Consider the following 21,227-nt stretch of genomic DNA (forward strand, 5'->3'; position numbering starts at 1 on the left):
ATGTGAAATGTTTCATTCTGTGTGTAATGATCTATATAATGTGTTATTTCCACTTTTTGAATTGAATTACTAACATAAATAAGCTTTCTATGACATTCTTATTAATTCAGATGCACCTGTATAGGTTTAACAATGATAATGCCTGTTTGTTATACCTTTTTTAAATACTTCATATTTGTAGCATTCCTGCAAGTTTATTATTTTTTTTATAGTGAGTAACTTACAAGTTTAAAGTTAAATAATCAATAAGGTGCATAAGTAGATAAATGAATAAATAAAATAATAGTAAGTTTTGAATAACTTACCTGTTTGTTATGCAAAGATCTTAAATAAAGTTTTAAAAAGAATAATAACGCTACTTGACTTGGTGTCGCCGGATGATGACGTCCTGTAGGACTCTCTGATCGCCATGGCAGCTCATGCTAGCGAGCTGGAGATTGCAAAGAAAAATTTAACGGATGCAATTGGCGATAATGTAAAGCAGTAAGTAAAACGCTCTTTGTGTGTTTTCTGTCTGTGGTGTTTGTTTTCCGTCCTTTTTTACCTTGGTTTTAGCCGCGGAAATGCAAAGTAACGTTGCTATTTGTTAGCTACCTGGAAATTAGCATCCTGCTAGCACTTGCTAATGTTTGCAGCATTTCTGCTCAGCAACAGTTATCAATGAGCCACTATGTTTTTATTGTTATTCCGTTTTTATTATGTTCTTTAAGAAGGAAGAGGGACACATTATGAACGAGACGTATTACGTGCTATTATCTGTAATCTGTGGATGTATAAATTCGCTTAACCCTATAAAGCCAAGTTTATCATATTTGATACATATGTTTTTGAGACCTCTACATCATCAGTGTGATATTTTCTTTTCCCGAAAAACCTGATGAATACATGAATTGATGATTAAAAAAACTGAGCAACAAATTTCACAAAAATACCAGATGTAACAAAAATGATTTGCTGGTTCCACTGGTGGCTCTGTCATTACTGCATGAAAACTTCATATCAGCAGATGTATGATGTTGTTTTATATGGAAAAAAATATTTTGTATGTTTGAGGAAAATGCTAAAAGGAAAGTCAAAGTTTTATTTGGTTACAATATTAGGTTTTATGTGATTATGTTAGTTCAAGAAAAGCAAATTGTGAGCAACATATTGCACAAAAAGACCTGATGTATCAAATATGATCCAAATTAAATTCATATATGAAAATTGATATTGAATTTTAAAAAATGTTAGCCGGTTCAACAAACACTCCAGTTTTGAAAATTTAGAATTTTCTGGCAATTATTTCACGGTTCAGGCTTTATAGGGTTAAGTTAACCGTTAAATTAATAAGTGATATTTTTCTTCTTCATGGGACATCACTGTCTAAAAACACAGTCAGATCTCCACTCTTTGTCAAACATCCTGCAGGAATAACGTCATCTTTTTTCCAAAGCTCTGCAACATTTTCTGTAGTTTTGCTTACAAATGAATGACTAAAGTTAAGTTTAGCTTGGTGGAAGATTTCTGCTGAGCACAATGTATTATTGAGTGCAGCTGCCAACAAAATGAAGAGCAAAGTAAAGTGAGTGAGTATGTACAGGTTACCTATTTGAAATTCTAACAGCTGTAGTCCTGATCCTTATCAATGTAATCCCAATATCTGTTCTGTCTGGTGAGGTCAGAAACCAGCTCACCTTATCATCATCATCATCATCATCAGTCAAAGTAGGGGTCTACAATGTTTAAACCCCCCAATATGATCTTTTTTCAACTTGAAATTCGATGACTTTTTCTTAAATGACCCCAACATGAGAAAAAATGACATTGATATTTATATTTCCATGAAAGCTGTATAGTAACAGGGTACAAATCTTGTTTTAGGGGTCATTTTTGACCACCATAATAACCATACACCATGCTAAAAGACAGTTTACACCTATACAGTACATTTAGCAGGTGTGTTGTAGTAAAAACGAGTGGATTCCAATGATTAAATAAAAGTTTTTCTGCACTGTAATAGGGAAAAGCCTCAATAATGTTTTGCTCCACTGTAGCTTTCCGCTTTCCCACAGACCGAGGTTTGTGTTCCCACAGAAGTTGTCACGTTTGGGCTTTGTAACTCATAGATATGTGCCTGTAAGAACAACACACACACACATTGTGTATCACAATCTTCGAACGAGAGTTGGACAGCTGTTGGCCTGTCCACGTTATTGGTAACTGGCCAATAAAACGTTCAACTTCTGTAGAGGATTAAATGTGAATTATTATAGAAATCGGGGCCCATTCTTACTGGGATCCTGCAAGAGCGATGTCAGTCTGAGTCCAGCGCTGCATAACTTTACCTTTGACCCAAATTTAAGGCCTACATTGAGACCAGTTTTTTTTTTTCTTCGGTTGTGTTTACTCTTGGGCTTCCAATCTATGAACCTGAAAACCTTTACAATATCCACACAGTTTTATGATAAATGACAGGTTGTTTCTTCATGCAAAAATAGATTTTGGTTTTAAAATTCAAGTTGCTTTATTGAAGGGGTTTAGTGAAGGACAATTGGTGCATACAGAAAGTTAAGACAACACAAGGGTTAAAAGTTAAAAGGAAAGGAGGATTCTAAAAAAAAGCTAAAATGCATCATTTATTTTCACATGCTAACATAAGGGACTACATTATTTCTAACACAGATTTGCTTATTAGATAAATTAATATTGTAATTGCACCTAACTCTTAGAGAAGTGTTGATCTTGTTAAATGTTTACGTTTGTTGCCTCTCCATGCAGCTACTGGGCAAACCTGAAGTTATGGTTCAAACAAAAGATCAGCAAAGAGGAGTTTGACATCGAGGCACGTCGGCTGTTGGCACAGGAGAATGGTAAGCAAGCAGAGAAACATGCTTTACAGCAGTGGTGGAAAAAGAATTCAGATTCTAGTCAAGTAAAAGTACTAATACCACACTGTGGAAAATACTCCACTACAAGTAAAAGTACTGCATTCAAAACTTACTGAAGTAAAAATACAAAAGTATCAGCATCAAAATGTACTTAAAGTATCTAAAGTAAAAGTACTAATTATGCAGAATGAACCCACTGAGATTGTTTTACATATTCCAAAAATAATATTGATTATTATTATTGATGTTTTTATGTAAGCAGCATTTGAATTTTATCAAGGTAGGGCTAATTTTATCTTCTTAATATACTGTTATGAGGTTTATTTTTAACAAATGTCTAGTCACTTTAAATTGATCATGTTTTTCATGTGAAATCTCGACCTGAAAAGTAACTAAAGCTGCCAGCTAAATGTAGTGGAGTAAAAAGTACAATATTTACCTCAAAATGTAGTAGAGTAGAAATATCAAGTTACATACAGTGGGAATACTCCCCAGTAAAGTACAACTCTATCAAAATCGTACTTAGGTACAGTACTAGAATAAATGTACTTCGTTACTTTCCACCACTGCTTTACAGTTTATATTGAAAAATTCATGCCGTCTGAAAATAGTGTTGCTTATTTTGTATTTCTCTCCTTCCTCTGCAGTCCATGTCCACAATGATTTCCTCCTGGCCATTCTGACTCGCTGCCAGATCATTGTCTCCACACCAGGTAAGACATTTTTCTGTAATTAGTAATGTTTGAAACTTCAGGTGAGCTAGTTTTTAAGTTAAAGCTATGCTTTATTGAAATTTATCATGTGTTGTAACTTGGATTTTTACTTTGATTTTAAGTATTACAGGGTATCAGCAGGGTCTTAAAAAGTCTAAAATCCAATAATTTGAATTTAAATATGATTTTGAAAGGTCTTGAAAATGTATTAACGTTACTTTTATTTAAAACAAATGCATAAACGTCAGTCTCGCTTTTAAATGTTTCGATTTTTGAGGACGCTATAACATAACTACAAAACTGAATAAAGTACCTGTGCAGCCTGGTCAGAATTTAAACAGTCAGAATTTAAAATTCTAAACAAATATTAGTTCACAATAGAGAGGCTTCTGGTGTTTTTCAGTTAGGTTAAGCATTTTTTATTCCAATGTGAAAGAGCTGTGAATATATTCATATACTTAGCAAGTAATTCTGCGCCTCCGATTTTCCTTCATGTCTTTCTACTTTTTTCCAGTATGGATGTGAAATGGGTCTTAAATTGTATTCATTATGGTCTTAAAAAAGTCTTAAATTTGACTTGTTGAAACCTGTATTTCATACAGTCTTATGGTTGAAACCTGCATAGCTCTGTTTAACACAGGGTGTATTAGAGCAGTGTCGTTTTCAGACGTTCCTGGTTGCACAGTGCTGCTCATTTTTTTTTTTTTTTCAAAAGCCAATTAGAGGCTATCAACATTCAAAAGTTGTTACATATACTGCAGTGAACTATTTTAAATGTAATCTGCATTCATGTTTTTTTCTTTTTTGTCATTTACTTTTTATTGGTTTTTGATTTTACATGTAAATGAACAGACAAACAACAAGAAGACCTATAGACAAATACAGAAAATATCAAGGGAAAAGTAGAAGCGTACAAAAGGGGATTGGAAAACACCCCAAAATAAAGAAAAAGGGAAAGGTACAAAGAAGAAAGTATTCCGATAGTCCAATCTGAGGTTGCATTCATGTTTTTTCAATGCATCTTGTGTTCTTCTACCGTCCTGTAGATGGCGCCGGGCCGTTACAGTGGCAAGGTGGCTCTGCTTCAAAGCCTGGAAAACCAAAAGGGAAGAAGAAATGTTCCTCGAGACAGAAATTTGATGTAAGTACTCCTCCTCAATATTCATCAATGCAGAGGCAGAGTGAGTTATAACAGCAGCTCTGCCAAATGGAGAAACTTTTAATGAGGTAATTGCCTAAATAATGACTGGGTGTGAATGTTTTCTTTAAAGGGTAGTGGCGTATAATTCATCAATTGTGATGTTTGCATGTCCTGTTTGTGCCTTTTAGCATCGTTTCCAGCCACAGAACCCTCTGAGCGCCGCCCAGCCTTTCAGCCCGAGGGAGGTGGGAGGTGAGGAGGAGGAGCTGCGTCTCAGTGCCCACACGCTGCTGCTGCCCACCAGGGGCCAGCTGGAGGCTCGCATGATGGTGACGGCCTTTGAGCTCGGCCTGGACAACATCACAGAAGACACTGTCGGCAGCATGATCTACGCTGTTGAGGTTCGTAGCAACTGTCTGTCAGCAGTGTTCAGTCAATCAGACTTTATTTGTACTAAGCGGGGTGAGGCAGCTTTCAGTCATTCTGCTCCTCACCTGTGGAACAAACTATCTGTAGATCTGAGGTCTGCCCAAACGCTCAGCTCCTTTAAATCAGGACTAAAAACACTATTGTTTACTGCAGCGTACTCTTAACTTTAACACTTATCTGCTCTACTCTACTGCCCTTACTTTTTAACTACACAATGTTTGACTTGTGCTTTTTATTATTTTATCTCTTTTTTTTATCCTGCTGTATCTTCCCTGTTTTAATTGACTGTTTTTACTGTTTTCAATTGTGTCTTGCTGTTTTTAATGTGTATGTAAAGCACTTTGAATTACCTTGTGTTGAATTGTGCTATACAAATAAACTTGCCTTGCCTTGTATAGCACTTTTCATACAAGAGAGATGCAACACAAAGCGCTTTACATAAAAAAGGAGAAAATAATAATAATTAAAAAAATTACGAAACATAGAAACAAGCAAACACCCTCCACCCCACCCACCTTCACCCCACCCATCCTATTAAAAACAAAGCACAAACTGAGGAAGCTCCATCTCAACATGGAACAGTGAGGAAACACTGGAGGCAGGTTAGAAATGAATTAGATAAAAAATAAAGTAAGACAAGATAAAATAAGATAAATAAAAAAATATATGTATATAATGATAATAAATAATATAAGTAAAAGTCTTGGTCAATAATAACAATAGAAAGTTTAAAATAAATAAATAAAAAAAGCAAAATAAAAAAGATAAAACAATAAATAAATAATTAAGAAATGGAGCATAATAAAAAATATATATACATAGAAATAGACTAATAAATAGTAGCACATAAATAAATAAAAGAGAAGATATTATAACACTAAGATGCATGAGCAGAAAAATCTCTAAAAATGGTTCAGGTAAAAGCCAAATTAAAAAGATAAATCTTAAGTTTGTTCTTAAAAATCTGAAGCGTCTCTGGCTGTACTATGTACATCATTGGAACAAGTTGAATAATTTTATTTTATACCTAAAATGATATAAATTTCCTAATAAAAAGCATAAACGTTTAGACTCATTTTATATGGTGAAAAAATATAGGTTTGTCAAAAAATGAAAATATCATTACACACAAAAACATGAATTTAATCATTCAATCAAAACCTTTTTATTATTTTGTATTGGAGACGATTCATATTTGCAGGCTTATGATATGCTAACAGTAAAACAAAAGATACACTGAATTTAGAAGTTCCAAGAAGTAGTATCTGTATTTCTATGTATGTATTTATTACTTAAAAGTTGATCTATACAACGACATCTATTGCACATCTGTCCCTCCTGTCGCTCTCCCTGAGGTTTCTTCTTTTTCCCACTGTTTAAAGGGTTTTTTTTAGGAGTTCTCCCTGGCTGATGTGAGTGTCTAAGGACAGAGTACATGTACAGTCTGTAAAGCCCTTTTGAGGCAAATCTGTGATTTGTGATTTTGGGCTATATAAATAAAATTGACTTGACTTGACTCTATACAGGACTATACTGTACACTCATAGGGCAATTTGACAGGTTCTTTACAAAATGTATTTTGTTCTTGAAATTCCTATCATTGTCATTAATTCTGTCCTCAAGAAGTGAATAATTTTGTCAGCAAATGTCTCTAACTTCACTACAAACTCCTACAATTCAACTTTTCATTGGCATTCTCTATTCAACATCCATGCAGAGGCATAAAATGAATGCATCTGGGAATGCAATATCATAGAAAAGTTTATTTATGTCAGTAATTCAATTCAAAAAGTGGAAATAACACATTATATAGATCCATTACACACGGAACTCCCTCCCCCCACACATAACACACTCACCTGTTCAAACTGGCATACGCTCTGTAACTGGACACTAATTCACTTGCTTTTATCATATTGTCTTGTTTTTACCATGCCGTGATGTTTTTACCATATTGTCTTGTTTTTAAAGATGTTTATGATTTTAGACTTTGTAAGGTGACCTTGGGTGACATGAAAGGCGCCTATAAATTAAATGTATTATTATTATTATTATTATTATTTAATGTATTTAATAATGATTATGGCTTACATTTAATGAATACCTAAAATTCAGTGTCTCAAAAAAAATGTAATATTACAAAAGAACAATTTAAAAAAGTATGTTTAATATGGAAATGTAGACCTCTGAAAAGTATGTCCATCTATATGACTCAATACTTGGTTGGGGCTGTTTGACTTGAACTACTGGAAATAGTCTTTTCCATTCTAATGTATTGAGATGCAGCTGTACTGCTCTGATTTCTTTCAGCACCACTTGAAAGACGTCCTGACGGCTGTCATCACCCGGAGGAAGGCGTACAGGTTGCGAGATGGACACTTCCTCTACGCTTTTGGCAGTGATGTCACACCGCAGCCTTATCTGAAAAACAGCCTTGCTGCTTACCACAGTGTTACTGAATGGTAAGGACAACTGTTTTAACTCTTTCTAGCTGATGAACCGTGTGCAGGATTTATAGATTGAGCTAAAAGTTACTACAGACATAAATACTCTTAAACCAACTTGCTGTAATTAACAGGGTCCGTACGGGTGCTTGAAATCCTTGAAAATGCTTTAATTAAATGTTGTATTTTCAAGGTTTAAAAAGTGCTTGGATTTTGGATAAAGTGCTTGTAAATGCTTGAAATTCTTACTGTATTTCTCTTGCAATCTGACTATATCCATCTATAGACTATAGATAATCACATGTTCAATGTAAAAATAATGAGTAGCCTATCTGAAATGAAGACCGTTCCTCCTAAAAGTGTAATACCATCGCTGTTGGTATGGTTCAGTGAAATCTCCCCCTTTTAGTATGTAAGAACTCATCTTTTTTTCTTTTTTGGTCATTTTGTGTCTTTTTTTGGGTCATTTTGTGTCTTTTTAAAATAATTCTGTGTCTTTTTGGTCATTTTGTTTCTTTTTTAAGTAATTTAGTTTTTTTTCTGTCAATTTTTTTGTTAGTAATAGTTTAGTACTCCTAAAAGTGTAATACCATCACTGTTGGTATGTAAGAACTCATCTTTTTTTCTTTTTTGGGTTATTTTGTGTCTTTTTTTTAATAGCAATTTTGTGTCTTTTTTTGTCATTTTGTGTCTTTTTTTTTTTAGTAATAGTTTAGTACTCCTAAAAGTGTAATACCATCGCTGTTTGTATGGTTCAGTGAAATCTCCCCCTTTTAGTATGTAAGTACTCATCTAAAACATGCAATTTACAACAGGTGTAAAATACTGGAAAAGCTTGAAAATTTACCTTGAAAGTCTTTGAAAAATGCTTGAATTTGACCACTGCTAAAGTGTACGAACCCTGAATTAAAGGGCAGTATTAATTGATTTTCAACCAATAATGATTGTGTTTTTCTCCTCTCAGTCCCCCTCCCAGTGCTTCTCTCCCTGCAGGCCCACCACCTCAAGTGTCACCGGACGAGGCGGAGCAACAAGCTGTTCACTTACTGGCTTGTTCTGCTGACAGTCTCCCTGCACCGCTCCCTCCAATCAGCATGTTTGATCTCCTGGAGGCTTTACAGGTCAGAGACATGTTCACAGAATTTCCTTTCATTCATTTAGCACTTAGTTTTTAAAACAACCCAAATAGAAGTTAAAACATTGATTTTTAATTTGGACAAGTCTGTTTTCAAAGTTGTTCTTACATCCTCTTTTCTTTGTATGTGTTAAGTCTTGCTGCTTAATTTAAGTAACATTTTTACCGTCTATTCTTAAGTACGTGTAGGTCAATTTATAGATTAAATAATTAATCAAGAAAATAATTGTTGGTAGCAACCTTCGTCTATGAATGAATAAATCGAGTTACCTTATCTAGAAACATAAACTTTTGACAAACAACCTCATTATTTATAATCGGAATGTTTGTGAGTCAGTGAGCTTTTATTCTCTGAACTCCACAACCAGGCAGCAACCTTCAAAGGTATGTTTTGTTTAAAGAATTGCCTAAATTACACTTTTTATCATAGCCGGAAACTGTAAGAACAGAAAATACTGTTGTATTTTTACATTCCAGATGGTCCTTGAATGAATTGTGTCAGGAAAATTTACCATATCTTACCATATTGTTTCAGTCTGTCACTTTATTTTTTATTTTTATTTTTTTTAGAATTTTATTTTATTAATTTCTGTGGGTCATCGTATTAGGTACCAGGAAGTACATCAAAACAACACAAATTTAAAAAGAATAGCAATTTCAGAATTTCATCAATATCAGAGTTTCATAGTATTTCATCAAAATCAAAGTTACTTCAGAATTTCATCTGTCTTATTACGTTCAATGCTTCCCTCAATACTAATAATATACAGACCCAGCCCCCCCATTTTCATGACTATTGACATTGTAAATTCATCAAAACTATGAATGAACACATGTGGAATTATGTACTTAACAAAAAAGTGTGAAATAACTGAAAACATGTCTTATATTCTAGTAAGCAAAGGGTGGCTACTTTGAGGAATCTAAAATACAAGACATGTTTTCAGTTATTTCACACTTTTTTTGTTAAGTACATAATTCCATATGTGTTTATTCATAGTTTTGATGCCTTCAGTGAGAATCTACAATGTAAATAGTCATGAAAATAAAGAAAAACGCATTGAATGAGATGGGCGTGTCCAAACTTTTGGCCTGTACTGTATATTTGACTATATTTGTTCAATTAACTAGCGTAAATGTCTTTGTGAAACATTTGTCTGGTGCAGGTTCACCACGGTGTGATGCCCTCCCACACTATGTACGCCCTGAACATGGAGCGCATCCTGTCCCGGCTCTGGCACCCCAGCCACGAAGAACTAGAGCAGGACCACGTACACCGGCAGCGCCTCGCCGCCAAGGAGGGCGTGCTCGCCAGTTGAGAACCACTGATGCAGGACTGTATGTGAATGAACTGCGGATATGATCAGGAACCAAACAAAACATAATCCCCACATGGAAATGGAAGAGGGGGGACTGAATACAGTTTTATAATACGTTCAAAATAACATGTTGCAGAGAGAGATAAAGCATGAGTGGAGCAAGATGAAACCAAATGATTGAAACCACCAATAGCTGGCAAATTGTTTTCATCTGTCCAACTGGCCGTTATGGCAGTCAACCAACCATCATTTGGAAGTTCTGTTGTAGAGAGAGAAATGGATTTGGTAGCAAAATATGGAAAGTATTCAGTTTTAGGATAAACAGGCAGCTACTGGACAGGAAAATAAGGTTCTTATCAGGCCAGGTGGGAGTTGTCAGATATGTACCACACCTGTTAAAATATGTCCTAAGAACACAGAACAGTCAGTATCTAATCCGGCAGCATTGTGTACATGACCAGGTCACAACATACAGAAACATATAGAACAGTCTCAAAGGCCCTTTACATTACACACTGGTGTTTTCTCTTAATCTGGCTTGCATGGACCTCATGTCAGGTTGAATTTAGGGGCAGCGTTATGATGAGTAAGGCCGTCTGACTCGACACACAAATAAGAATGATAAGGATCAAAGTTGTTCTGCCTTAAAGGGACAGTTCACCCGAAATCAGAAGCACATTTTTCCTCGTGCCTGTAGTGCTACTTATTAATCTAAATTGTTTTGGTGTGAGTTGTTGAGTGTTGGAGATATTTTTTTTTTCTTCAGATTTTTCTCCTGTATTGCACAAAGCAATAAGGGGAAAATAAGACAATTATAAGTGGGATTCATGTTGTGCACTGACAGCAAAGTCTGCTCTTAACCACCTGAGTATGTTCATGAATCGCGTTTGATCTTAAATGTGCCGTTCACGCCAGGCATTAACATAAAGTAACGCTCCGATAATGCCATATAAAGGCAGCAGAAATTAATAAATGAATGCTAAACTGAGATAATAAGGAAAGAGAAAGGGAAATGCCACCGAATGGAAAGAAAAACTTTTCTTCTGCAGAAAAGGGAACTTATTGACGTTTCGTTAAGAAGAAACTTTTCAGCATATGTCATCTCATCCACTTCCACTTTACCTTGAGTGCAGGCGTTGGGGCATTTCACAGTTTAACAAAACATGATCTGTGTACATTATAGAGAAATGAGTTTCTGCCAGTTTACAATGCCACATCTGTGGCCAGGTCCCATGAAACCATTTCCCAAAATTGCGCAGAACTCCATTAATATTTTTGCACACTTACTCCAGGTGGGAAAAAAGCTTGACACTTACCTTTTAATATATTGTTGGTTTTCTGGTCAAAGGATGGTAAGTCATAACACTGCATGCATGAGGCCCATTATTGAGTTTTTGCAAAAAAAAATGTTGTAAGCGCTTTGAGCATCACAAGCCGAGAGCCAAACATTTCATTATATTCAAGAGAAGACAGACATCTCCAATATCTGGCAACTCACACCAAAACAATCTAGATCAGTGGTAGGAAACCTGCAGCTCTGGAGCCACATGTGACTCTTCAGGCCGTCTACAGCAGCTCCCTGTGGCTTTGACCAAAAAATATAATAAATATTTATACAAAATAATAAGTTATTTATTTCCATTTTCATTTTAATTCATCATTGGTGTAGGCCCAAATCAATTTGTATTCCTCAATTGTAAAATTGTGTGTGGTTTATAAATGGCAGTAAAACAAACATTTTTGTCAACTAAAATGTGCACCATAGCTTATGAAAGTCTACGATCGGCACCTTTACCTCAAAATTTTGTCAAATCCAAGTATTGTTTTGAGTTTCCTGAGATATTTCTCAGGATTCTAGCTTCTTATTTGCACTTGGGTCCTCACTGCATTCTGACAGCCATGTTAATAACTGCTCATTGTGACCTGTTAGTAATGTTGGTAGGCTTATTAGGCTGAAATTAAGGCTGTTTTATCTTCATTGTAAGTCTCAATATTGTAACTCCATTCTGAGATTTTTTCTCTTATTTTGGCCAACAGTGGCTCTTTTGTTAGTAAAAGTTGCCGACCTCTGATCTAGATCGATAAAAATCACTAGAGATAAGATACAAATTAGGCAAATGGAATTTTCCTTTTATCTGATGCAACAGAATGTCAATCAGGCACTGTCGGCACAGGATCCTGAGAGGTCCCATCAAGCAATAAGTAAAAAACACCTGCGTGGCTTTACTGTGGGTGTGGAGGGTCTTTAAACCGTGCCAGACAGCTGTCAGCCCCCCCTCTCATGAACATACCTTGAAATTGTCTCTGAAGTATTCCTAAAACATTTACTGGTGTCTGGTTTAAAGGCCAGCGAGCATCCATCAGTGTTGGTGGTCCACAATGTGTGTACAGATTAATCTAATGTTTTTTATTTCTCAGTGCACCTTTGTGTGCAGCATTTAGTTTGAGTTGAAATGTGTATACATTTGTACCTTTTTTCTACACAAACCTTGTTTTGTAATTTATATTACAGGTAGTAGTTCAGAAAATAAATTTAAAAAATCATTTTTTGTACAATTGTTGACTTGTTTGTAGATGGCTAGAGCTGCAATGATTCGTTTGTCACTTAACAGAAAAGTAATATTGAACTATATTCAGATTTTTTTAATTTATGTTTTATTTTTTTCAAGGAAGTACAACAGCTTAACACAGAATACAAAGCTTGGTGTCAACAAACAATAATCCACTTATTTTCCTTTTTATAGTCTAATCTCTTTATCTCTATTATGGTGGGTTTTTTAAAAACAGTTTTCCCTTTTTTCATAGCATGTAGATTGTTGCGTGCATGGAGGAATTTTTCAATGACGTGCAGTTCTTCCTATTTTGATCATTTTAATCATTTTTCCAGACAGAAATGGCAGAAAATGCTCTTTTATTCTCTAATATTTCCAGCTTGTTTTATATATCACATCAAACTAAATACTTTTGGGGTTTGTACTCATTATATTTAAAGACATCACTTTTGGGTTTGAAAAATTGGGAGGGGATTTTTTTTTTTTTTTTTTTTTTTTACAGTTTTCTGACATTTTTTAAGACAAAACAATAAATCTGGAAAATAATCTACATATTAATCAATGATTAAAATAATAATAAATGGCAGCCTTATAGATGGAGAATATTCCTAACATTGAAATATGTCTCCAGTACCTCAAAGTGTGTAAACAAATCTGCTTATGCTTCATAGGTTCCTGTCGGAGTCACCAGCTGTAGTGGGAGGACGGTGATTCACACACACACACGCCCGTCCCAGTGCGCACTGAGCGCCTCTTGCCATATTTGGCCGCCTGCTGCTCACTTCCGACACCTCGCTGTCCAATGAGCGGCCGTGTAGCTACACCAACCATTACGAGCGCCACACACTGCACTGGTGACTCAATATCCCGTCTGCCCCAGTTCCTTCAATAACAAACACTTCATGTAAATGCACGTAGGGACTCTATTTAATGATTAATTATTAAGCACACACAAAAGTACTCACACATTACGCGTGTCCAACATTTTATTTTGTCATATTTACAGTTCTGAAGTGCTTAAAATACAGCGTACAAATATTACAAAGTGTTATTTCAGGTCTAACATGAGTTACACCTATATCACAAAGTTGTATGAACATAAAGGTTAAGAAAGTAAGGCAGTTTTGTCAGTAAACGCTACACACACACCCATAAGAGTCCTGCGTAATGGTGTGACTTTTTTTTGTTTGTTAGTGTTACTCTGTACATACTGTATAGTCGCTGGTGGGATACTCAGTGCTTGACTCAAGTCTATATGCATACATTGTTACTTGACATAGTGGGAGCTCGTTCACATTGTGTTTCTTGTCCATTTGCAATCTGATCCCACGCAGGCTCTGGGTGTCTGTCAGGATGCAAAGCTGCAGGGGACTTCATTTAAAATTAGCTTTGAGTATTGCCCCTTGCCATACTACCTTGGCTTGACTTAATGCAAATTGTAGTTTTGAGTCGGAAGAAGGAAAAAAAAAAAAGACAAAATTGCCAGAAATATCAGAGGGCTATTTGAAACAGTTCTGTCCCTCTGTGCAATAGGTTTGGTGACCTCTGCTCTGTAATATTTCATTAAGAGTGTCTTGTCAGTCTCTTTGTCTGCAGAAACTTAGTGGATTCAGCCTGAGCGGATTTTTTTTTTGGTGGAAATTTTCTGCCAGACGCAGGGAGCTCCCCCGCATGGCTGAGCAGGCCACTTTAAGCTGCATTTGGTCCCCAAGAAATGTCCCTTGGTTATTTTCCCTTGGCAGTCTAGAAAGCCTGGAGCTGCTGCGTCAGAATGAGCTGGCAGCCGCTGTTAACGTGGTCCATGACCTTTTGCTTGAGCAGAGCCAGCTCGTCCCGGAGGACGTTGGCGGAGGAAACCAATTCCGTGTTTTGGTTCTTCAGGTTTTTGACCCTGTCCTCCAGCCGGGAGATCCTCTCCAGCTTCCTTTTCCGGCATTTAGACGCGGCCACTCTGTTCCTCATGCGCTTCCTCTCCGCTTTGATGCGCTCCTGGCTCTCCATGTCGATGGGGGAGAGCGGCGGGGTGTCGCCGGACATCTCGGGCACGATCTGCGGCTCCTCTTTGAGCGCGTGTAGCCGCGGGTGCTGCGCCGCCGCCAGGTCCATGTGGTTGTGGGACGGCTGTGGGGCGGCTGGGTAACTTACAGGTGGGTGCCTCTCGGTGGCAGGTGCAGACGCGGAGCCCACAGCCCGGCTGAAAGCCCCCAAGTTTGTGTACTCAGGCGGGTCGGAGCGCACCGTGCAGCTGTAGGGAATCCCGCCGCTCTCGGACGCAGCGGAGCCGGATGCCATGCCGCTGGACGCGCCGGTCTGTGCGTCAGGGTGGACGGCGGGTGTCTGCTGGTGGTAGTGGAGCTCAGCCAGAGCCCTCACGAAGCCTTCCGCGAACCCCTCCTGCTCGTCGGTGATGTTCTTGGGACAGACGAACTGGGTCGGGGTGGGAGTCGTCAGCCCCGTGCAGGACTGGATGATTAGTCTCTCCAGTTCGGGCGAGGCCAGCTTCAGCAAGCCCACATCAGGGGACGTCAGGATGTCCAGGGCCTTGGCGCTCAGCTGGGGTTTGAAGTTTTTCGGGTCGTTTAGGTTTAGCGTCATGGTCTGTTTGAGGGTTTTGGGGTTGAAGCCATACACCGTCGGCCCGTCATGCTGAGAGCTGGAGGCATTCACGGCTTCGTCGTAAAACGTCGCTTCCATTTTTCTGGACATAAAGTTTCTTTAAATCACCTTGAGGGAGCTCTATTCTCCTTTTTTTTTTAAAGTCAAAGACTGTTTACATGTGTCCTGTGACTCCCTGTCTCTCGACTGTCTTGTGATAGAGTCCGCCTATTGTTGAAGTTCAACTCACTTGACAACTTCGTGTCCTGAGAAAACTTTTCCCTTGTGAAGCGCGAGATCATCAACAAAAACCTTTGTTCCGCCGCCGCCGAGCCTCCGTGTTTTCACTCCTCAGGTATCCTCTTTGATTGACCCTCCTTCCCAAAAAGCACAAACAGAGTCTGAATAGGGATAATACTTTCTATCACTTCCAACGTGGAGACGAACTTTATCCACCTCTAAGCTGCAGCTCTACTGAAAATAACAATGATGTCATTTCTACGGCCTCTGATTGGCTGGAGACGGTTTCGTGGGTGGGGTATGTCTAATGACATGCAGGTTGCTCTGACAACTAGCCATAACCACGCCCCCCCGCGATGGCTTATGGGATTAGGTAATGCAGACGGTGGAGCAATGTACTCTGGGATTACGTAGTGTTTTTGAATATTTAGTTACCCGCTCAATTATTAGTTACCCATCCTGAAGTGAGGGGGCTGCTCCACATGCTTTGTGGGGTTTAACATTGATTAACACATAAAAGAAAATCCATATTCTTTCAAATAAGATCTTTAAGATGTATTTTATTTTAAAGGAAAATACAGTGTTTAACCTATACATTTCCCAGATCACAAAATAAGAGCACATTTCAAATTATTACTTTATTATTAAAATCAAGTGTGATTGAATTGTATTGAGCTAAATCTAGTTATACATTCAGAAGTGCTGATGGCTGGGAAAGTAGTCAAGGGTTAAAGATAGAAGAAAGAAAATGAGGTCACACCTGCACCATGAGCTCTTTTGTTGTAAACACCACATTTTTAAAAAATTACTTTTTTTCCACATTTTGAAGCGCCTTTCTTAGTTCTTTCAGCCAGAGGAGGAGGAGGAGGAGGAGGAGGAGGATATGTGTTCTCAGAAATACAATCAATTTTATTAGCCAAGTATGACACATACAAGCTCTGTCTATGGCTGTGGTTTTCACTAGCTGTCCGCATACTTAAACACAGTACCAAGCACACAGCGCACAGAAATATATGTGACATAAGACAACAACTAACATACTCTCCTTTGTCTATAACCTGTGTAAGTCAAATTGTTACTATAAACTGTATTGTATATATCAGGTTGTGTGGCCTACTTAATGCTATAAGAAGTGCAATTCATTTGTAATGACTTTTCAGGCAAAATGAGTAGCTGAATCTACATACCTACACACATAAGTCTCTTACTGCCTTCAATTGATTTGAATTACATAGCAGATTCCAATAGATTGGTCAAATATATTATGATTTAAGTGTTAATATTTCCAACAATCAGTATCTTATATGCTTGTCATTTGTAGCATCATGTAAGTGCCATAGTAAACTAATTAATTAATACATTTAAACATGTACTTAGGAGACAATAGGTCCAAATAAAGCACTGCCAAATTTAGCTTGTTTAGTGAATATATAATTTTTTAAAAAGATAATCATGTAGAAAGTAATAGAATAGAATAGAATATTTAATGTCATTATACCAGTAGTACAACAGAATCCATATGTGCAACTACTAAAAACAATGCAGTACACACAATCACAACACAAACACAAAATACCGGTAATTACATTTAGTCAAGTACTGTATTTAAGCAAAATTTTGAGATTCTTGTACTTTAATTAATTAATTCCATCTGATGCTACTTTATACTTCTACAATTTTGAGGCAAATAATGTACTTTTTACTGCTCTACTTTTATTTAAAAAAAATAAGTTACTTTGTAGATTCAGAATATTAATAAAAAATCAACAGTGACAAATAAATGTTTTGATGTATTCTACAAGTAAAGCTACCCAATAGTATATAAATAATATAATCAGAATTAGACACATCAAACCATTGATGCATCATAATCCAGTGATTTAAAATGTATGATTTTTATTTTTGGTACTTTACGTATATTATGATACTAATACTTAAGTACTTTTCCTTAAGTAACATTTAGAATGTGTGTTTTTTTTTACTTGCAACAGAGTTTATACTGTAGCATTGTCCTGTTATGTTGCAGGTCAAACTGACCCATTTCTAAATTTAAAAAAAGATTAAAAAGTAAAGTAAGTAAGTAAAAAAAAGTATTTTTTCGGGATGAAACTTCTGATTTGCTTAATAAGCGTAATCGACATAAAAAAAAATAAAATGGTTCATTTCACATATTTGCAAAAATTTTAAATTGTAAAATAAACTTTTAAAAAAAAAATCAATGTCATGTAAACACATTGTATTTTATATGTAGGTCTTTCCAATATATACGTTTATAAGAGTTTTGTTTAAATCTCCGGTTATGTTGCTGGTCAAATTGACCCATTTCAAAGTTTAAAATTAAAAACAAAAGTATTTTTTTAAAGAAAAAAAAGTGAAAATGTAAAATAATTTTCTGTAAAAATCAATGTCATGTAAAACCATTGTATTTTATATGTAGGTCTTGCCAAATGTAAGACATACAGTGTATGTCGACAAAAAATTTAGACATACACAATAAATTCTGTGCCTCCCTGCTCTTTAGTGTCTCATGAATACTCGAGATCTGGCAAGTTCAATAAAACATGAATTTCCCTGTACACCTTACCAATGACAAATTTCATGTTTTTAAATTGTGAAAATGTAAAATAATTTTCTCTAAAAATCAATGTCATGTAAAACCATTGAACCATGATCTGTGAGAGGTAAAGAACACCATTGCACTAAATGCTGATTGAAATTGCTAGTGATGGAGTTAATAATGAAATATAAACAATGTTTATTGGCACTTTTTGATAATTAAACATGCCCCGGGTCAAATTGACCCACAAACATGACTGCTGTTCCTGAGAAACAAACATAACAGGAGAGTTAACTTAACTAAAAGATCTATGTTTGTGCATGTGTGTGCGTGCCAGGTTATAATGAAATTATTAATTCATGTTTTTAAATTTATAAGAGTTTTGTTTAACTCTCCTGTTATGTTGCTGGTCAAATTGACCTATTTCAAAGTTTAAAAATAAAAACAAAATAGTTAAAAGTATTTTTTTTTTTAAAGAAAAAAAAGTGAAAATGTAAAATAATTTTCTCTAAAAATCAATGTCATGTAAAACCATTGTATTTTATATGTAGGTATTTCCAATATACATTAAAAAAAAACCAACTTTAGACATACACAATAAATCCTATACTAATGACAAATTTTGACCACTTGATCTTTGCTCCTGCATATATTTTAGTTGCACGCCAACCTTCCTGTGAAGTAAATGTATTCATTACATTGTGTGTCTGACTCTCGTAGGTAAATATGAAGCTGCACTAATGACTCAAGACTCTGTACAGCTGCAGTCCAGTCTGTCTGGCCTCCCCCATTGTATTATTCAACATGTTCTCCTCAAGCCAACTATAAATAAGTTAACAGCCCCAGACAGCCTGAGAGAACCAGAGCTGCCTGAGGTCAACACTCTTGAGATGACATGTTGTCCTCCCAACACGGCTGTGTAACACCCATTTGGAACTATTTGACACCCTGAAGTAGAAACCCAGCGCTGGAATGCCTCAGAAACTTTTCTGCCTAATACCAGAGTGGTAATGAAGGCAAACGAGGCAAACCTCAGCATTGTTTCCCTTCTTCTCTCCTCTCATAACACAATAGAGCAGCAATAACTTCCTGAGCCACTATAACTCTCTCTGTTTCTCTCTCTGAACACCTGCGTTAACCCTTTATCAGGCTAAGAACCGTATTTGGTATTTTCAGTGGATATCCAAAATGGTAATATTTCGAGAAAAAAGTTGCAAATTTACTAGATTAAAGTGGCAAATCTACGTGAAAAAAATGCACAGATTTATGAGCTTTAAAGTGGTAAGTCTGCGAGAAAAAAAAGTTGCTTTTCCCCCCACTTTTTTCTCGTAAATCTGTGACTTTTTCGTGCAGATTTGCCACTTTATATCTCTTAAAATCTGTGACTTTTTTTCTTGTAAAGTGGCAAATCTACGAGAAAAAAAATGCAGATTTATGAGATTTAAAACGGTAAATCAGCGAGAAAAAAGTTGCTTTTCCCCCCACTTTTTTCTCATAAATCTGTGACTTTTTTCGTGCAGATTTGCCACTTTAAATCTCTTAAAATCTGCAACTTTTTTTCTTGTGAAGTGGCAAATCTACGAGAAAAAAAATGCAGATTTATGAGATTTAAAACGGTAAATCAGCGAGAAAAAAGTTGCTTTTCCCCCCACTTTTTTCTCGTAAATCTGACTTTTTCGTGCAGATTTGCCACTTTAAATCTCTTAAAATCTGCGACTTTTTTTCTTGTGAAGTGGCAAATCTACGAGAAAAAAAAAATGCAGATTTATGAGATTTAAAGTGGTAAATCTGTGAGAAAAAAAGTTGCTTTCCCCCCCACTTTTTTCTTGTAAATCTGTGACTTTTTTCGCGCAGATTTGCCACTTTAAATCTCTTAAAATCTGCTACTTTTTTTCTTGTGAAGTGGCAAATCTACGAGAAAAAAAATGCAGATTTACGAGAAAAAAGTGTGGGGAAAAGCAACTTTTTTCTCGCAGATTTACCGTTTAAAATCTCATAAATCTGTGCATTTTTTTTCTCGTAGATTTGCCACTTAAATCTCGTAAACTTTTTTCTCAATATATTACCCCCCTCTACACATTCCACAGTCCACATTCTGGCAGTATGTAATATTCTAGGGTTGAAATTTGGAATTTGCAAGTATTTCATTGAGTGCCCTATTAAGGGTTAAGCCCCACTGAGGACTATTTTCCAATCAAACAACCACTGTGCCCCGGCTGTGCTTCCTGTTTCTCAGTCAGCTTTTCCCCTCTGCTGGCCTGATGGGGTCGCTTTTTTAGATAACAGCGTTTCCTCCTCCCTGCCCGGGCCAGCTGTTTCCACTGCATGCAGTTTTCTAATCAGGAGCTGGTCCTGCCTGCCTCCCAACAGGCCTGCTTTGTTGTACAGCGGTGGGACACTCCATGGAAACACCCCCGGCCCCCTTTTCATGAGAGCATAACACAGAGAAAGACTATATATGTATGTGTTGATGTATCAACAGAGCAAAGTTTTGATTAGCTTCAGGCGTGGACCAGAGGGACACACACCGAGCAGTGAGAGAGACAGATGAGATTTCAAACACTGTCCGTGCAGTGTTTGTTGAAGACCATCTGTTTCTTCCTGTCCTGCTGCTTGGTTTTTCTCCGGCCTCCATCTCTGCCGATCATTCCTGGACCTAACATGCTGATCACAGCCGGCAGCGCTTCCTTTGGACAGCTGTTGATCTCCTTTAAGAAAATAACACAATAGAGGAAAGTGACCAGGCGGGATGCAACTAGAAAGTTTAACAGTTCTTAGTGAGCGTCAGTGTTTGTGACGGCAGGTTCATGTTGCTGCCTTTTTGAAACAAAGCCCTTCTTGCAGCCCTAACACTTAACTACTAACAGATTATTACCTTTTGCAGTAAATATATATAAACCATATACCCAGTGGCGGTTCTAGACCAGTTTTACTGTGGGGGCCAAGGGGGGGCCAGTGTTTAATCAGAGGGGCACATTAGCATTCAAAATCTTTGAATGTCTTGAAAAAGACATAAAAATGACAAAAAAGACACAAAATGACCAAAAAAGACACAAAATGAGAGGACAGAATAACAAAAAAAAACCCACAGAAGACATAAAAATGACTAAAAAAGACACAAAATGACCAAAAAAAAGACACAAAAAGGAGACAAATGACCAAAAAAGACACAAAATGACTTACAAAGACACGTAAAGACATGAAAAGGATTCAAAAATGGACAAAATAGCCC

The 21,227-nt window shown here is 36.6% G+C and overlaps 2 protein-coding genes across 3 annotated transcripts; one reads left to right on the forward strand and one right to left on the reverse strand.

Moving 5' to 3' along the window:
- The first annotated feature begins 360 nt into the window (after positions 1–360).
- Positions 361–12,595, forward strand: tada1 (transcriptional adaptor 1). 2 transcript variants are annotated; one of them, XM_059345126.1, is made up of 8 exons: positions 361–483; positions 2,761–2,852; positions 3,518–3,583; positions 4,630–4,724; positions 4,913–5,125; positions 7,464–7,615; positions 8,562–8,718; positions 9,899–12,595. In XM_059345126.1, exons 1-8 carry the CDS (start codon positions 410–412, stop codon positions 10,049–10,051), a joined length of 1,002 nt encoding a protein of 333 aa, XP_059201109.1. In that variant the 5' UTR covers positions 361–409; the 3' UTR covers positions 10,052–12,595. The 2 variants fall into 2 exon arrangements, with proteins under 2 accessions (XP_059201109.1, XP_059201110.1); XM_059345127.1 differs by lacking the exon at positions 361–483 and adding an exon at positions 2,017–2,118.
- Positions 12,596–13,575: 980 nt separating this feature from the next.
- On the reverse strand, positions 13,576–15,975 carry LOC131981055 (transcription factor Jun-like). The gene has a single exon (XM_059345344.1). The coding sequence runs from the start codon at positions 15,307–15,309 to the stop codon at positions 14,347–14,349; it is 963 nt and encodes a 320-aa protein (XP_059201327.1). The 5' UTR covers positions 15,310–15,975; the 3' UTR covers positions 13,576–14,346.
- Between the last annotated feature and the right edge of the window lie 5,252 nt (positions 15,976–21,227).

Source organism: Centropristis striata, chromosome 11, assembly GCF_030273125.1.
Source record: "Centropristis striata isolate RG_2023a ecotype Rhode Island chromosome 11, C.striata_1.0, whole genome shotgun sequence".
NCBI classification, from domain to species: Eukaryota; Metazoa; Chordata; class Actinopteri; order Perciformes; family Serranidae; genus Centropristis; species Centropristis striata.

Excerpts from the sequence above, each read along its gene's own strand:
- tada1 (XM_059345126.1), top strand. The coding sequence starts at position 410 with ATGGCAGCTCATGCTAGCGAGCTGGAGATTGCAAAGAAAAATTTAACG. Across the intron at positions 4,725-4,912 it reads CCTCGAGACAGAAATTTGAT|CATCGTTTCCAGCCACAGAA; the intron begins GTAAGTACTCCT and ends TGTGCCTTTTAG. Across the intron at positions 8,719-9,898 it reads ATCTCCTGGAGGCTTTACAG|GTTCACCACGGTGTGATGCC; the intron begins GTCAGAGACATG and ends TGTCTGGTGCAG.
- LOC131981055 (XM_059345344.1), bottom strand. The coding sequence starts at position 15,309 with ATGTCCAGAAAAATGGAAGCGACGTTTTACGACGAAGCCGTGAATGCC.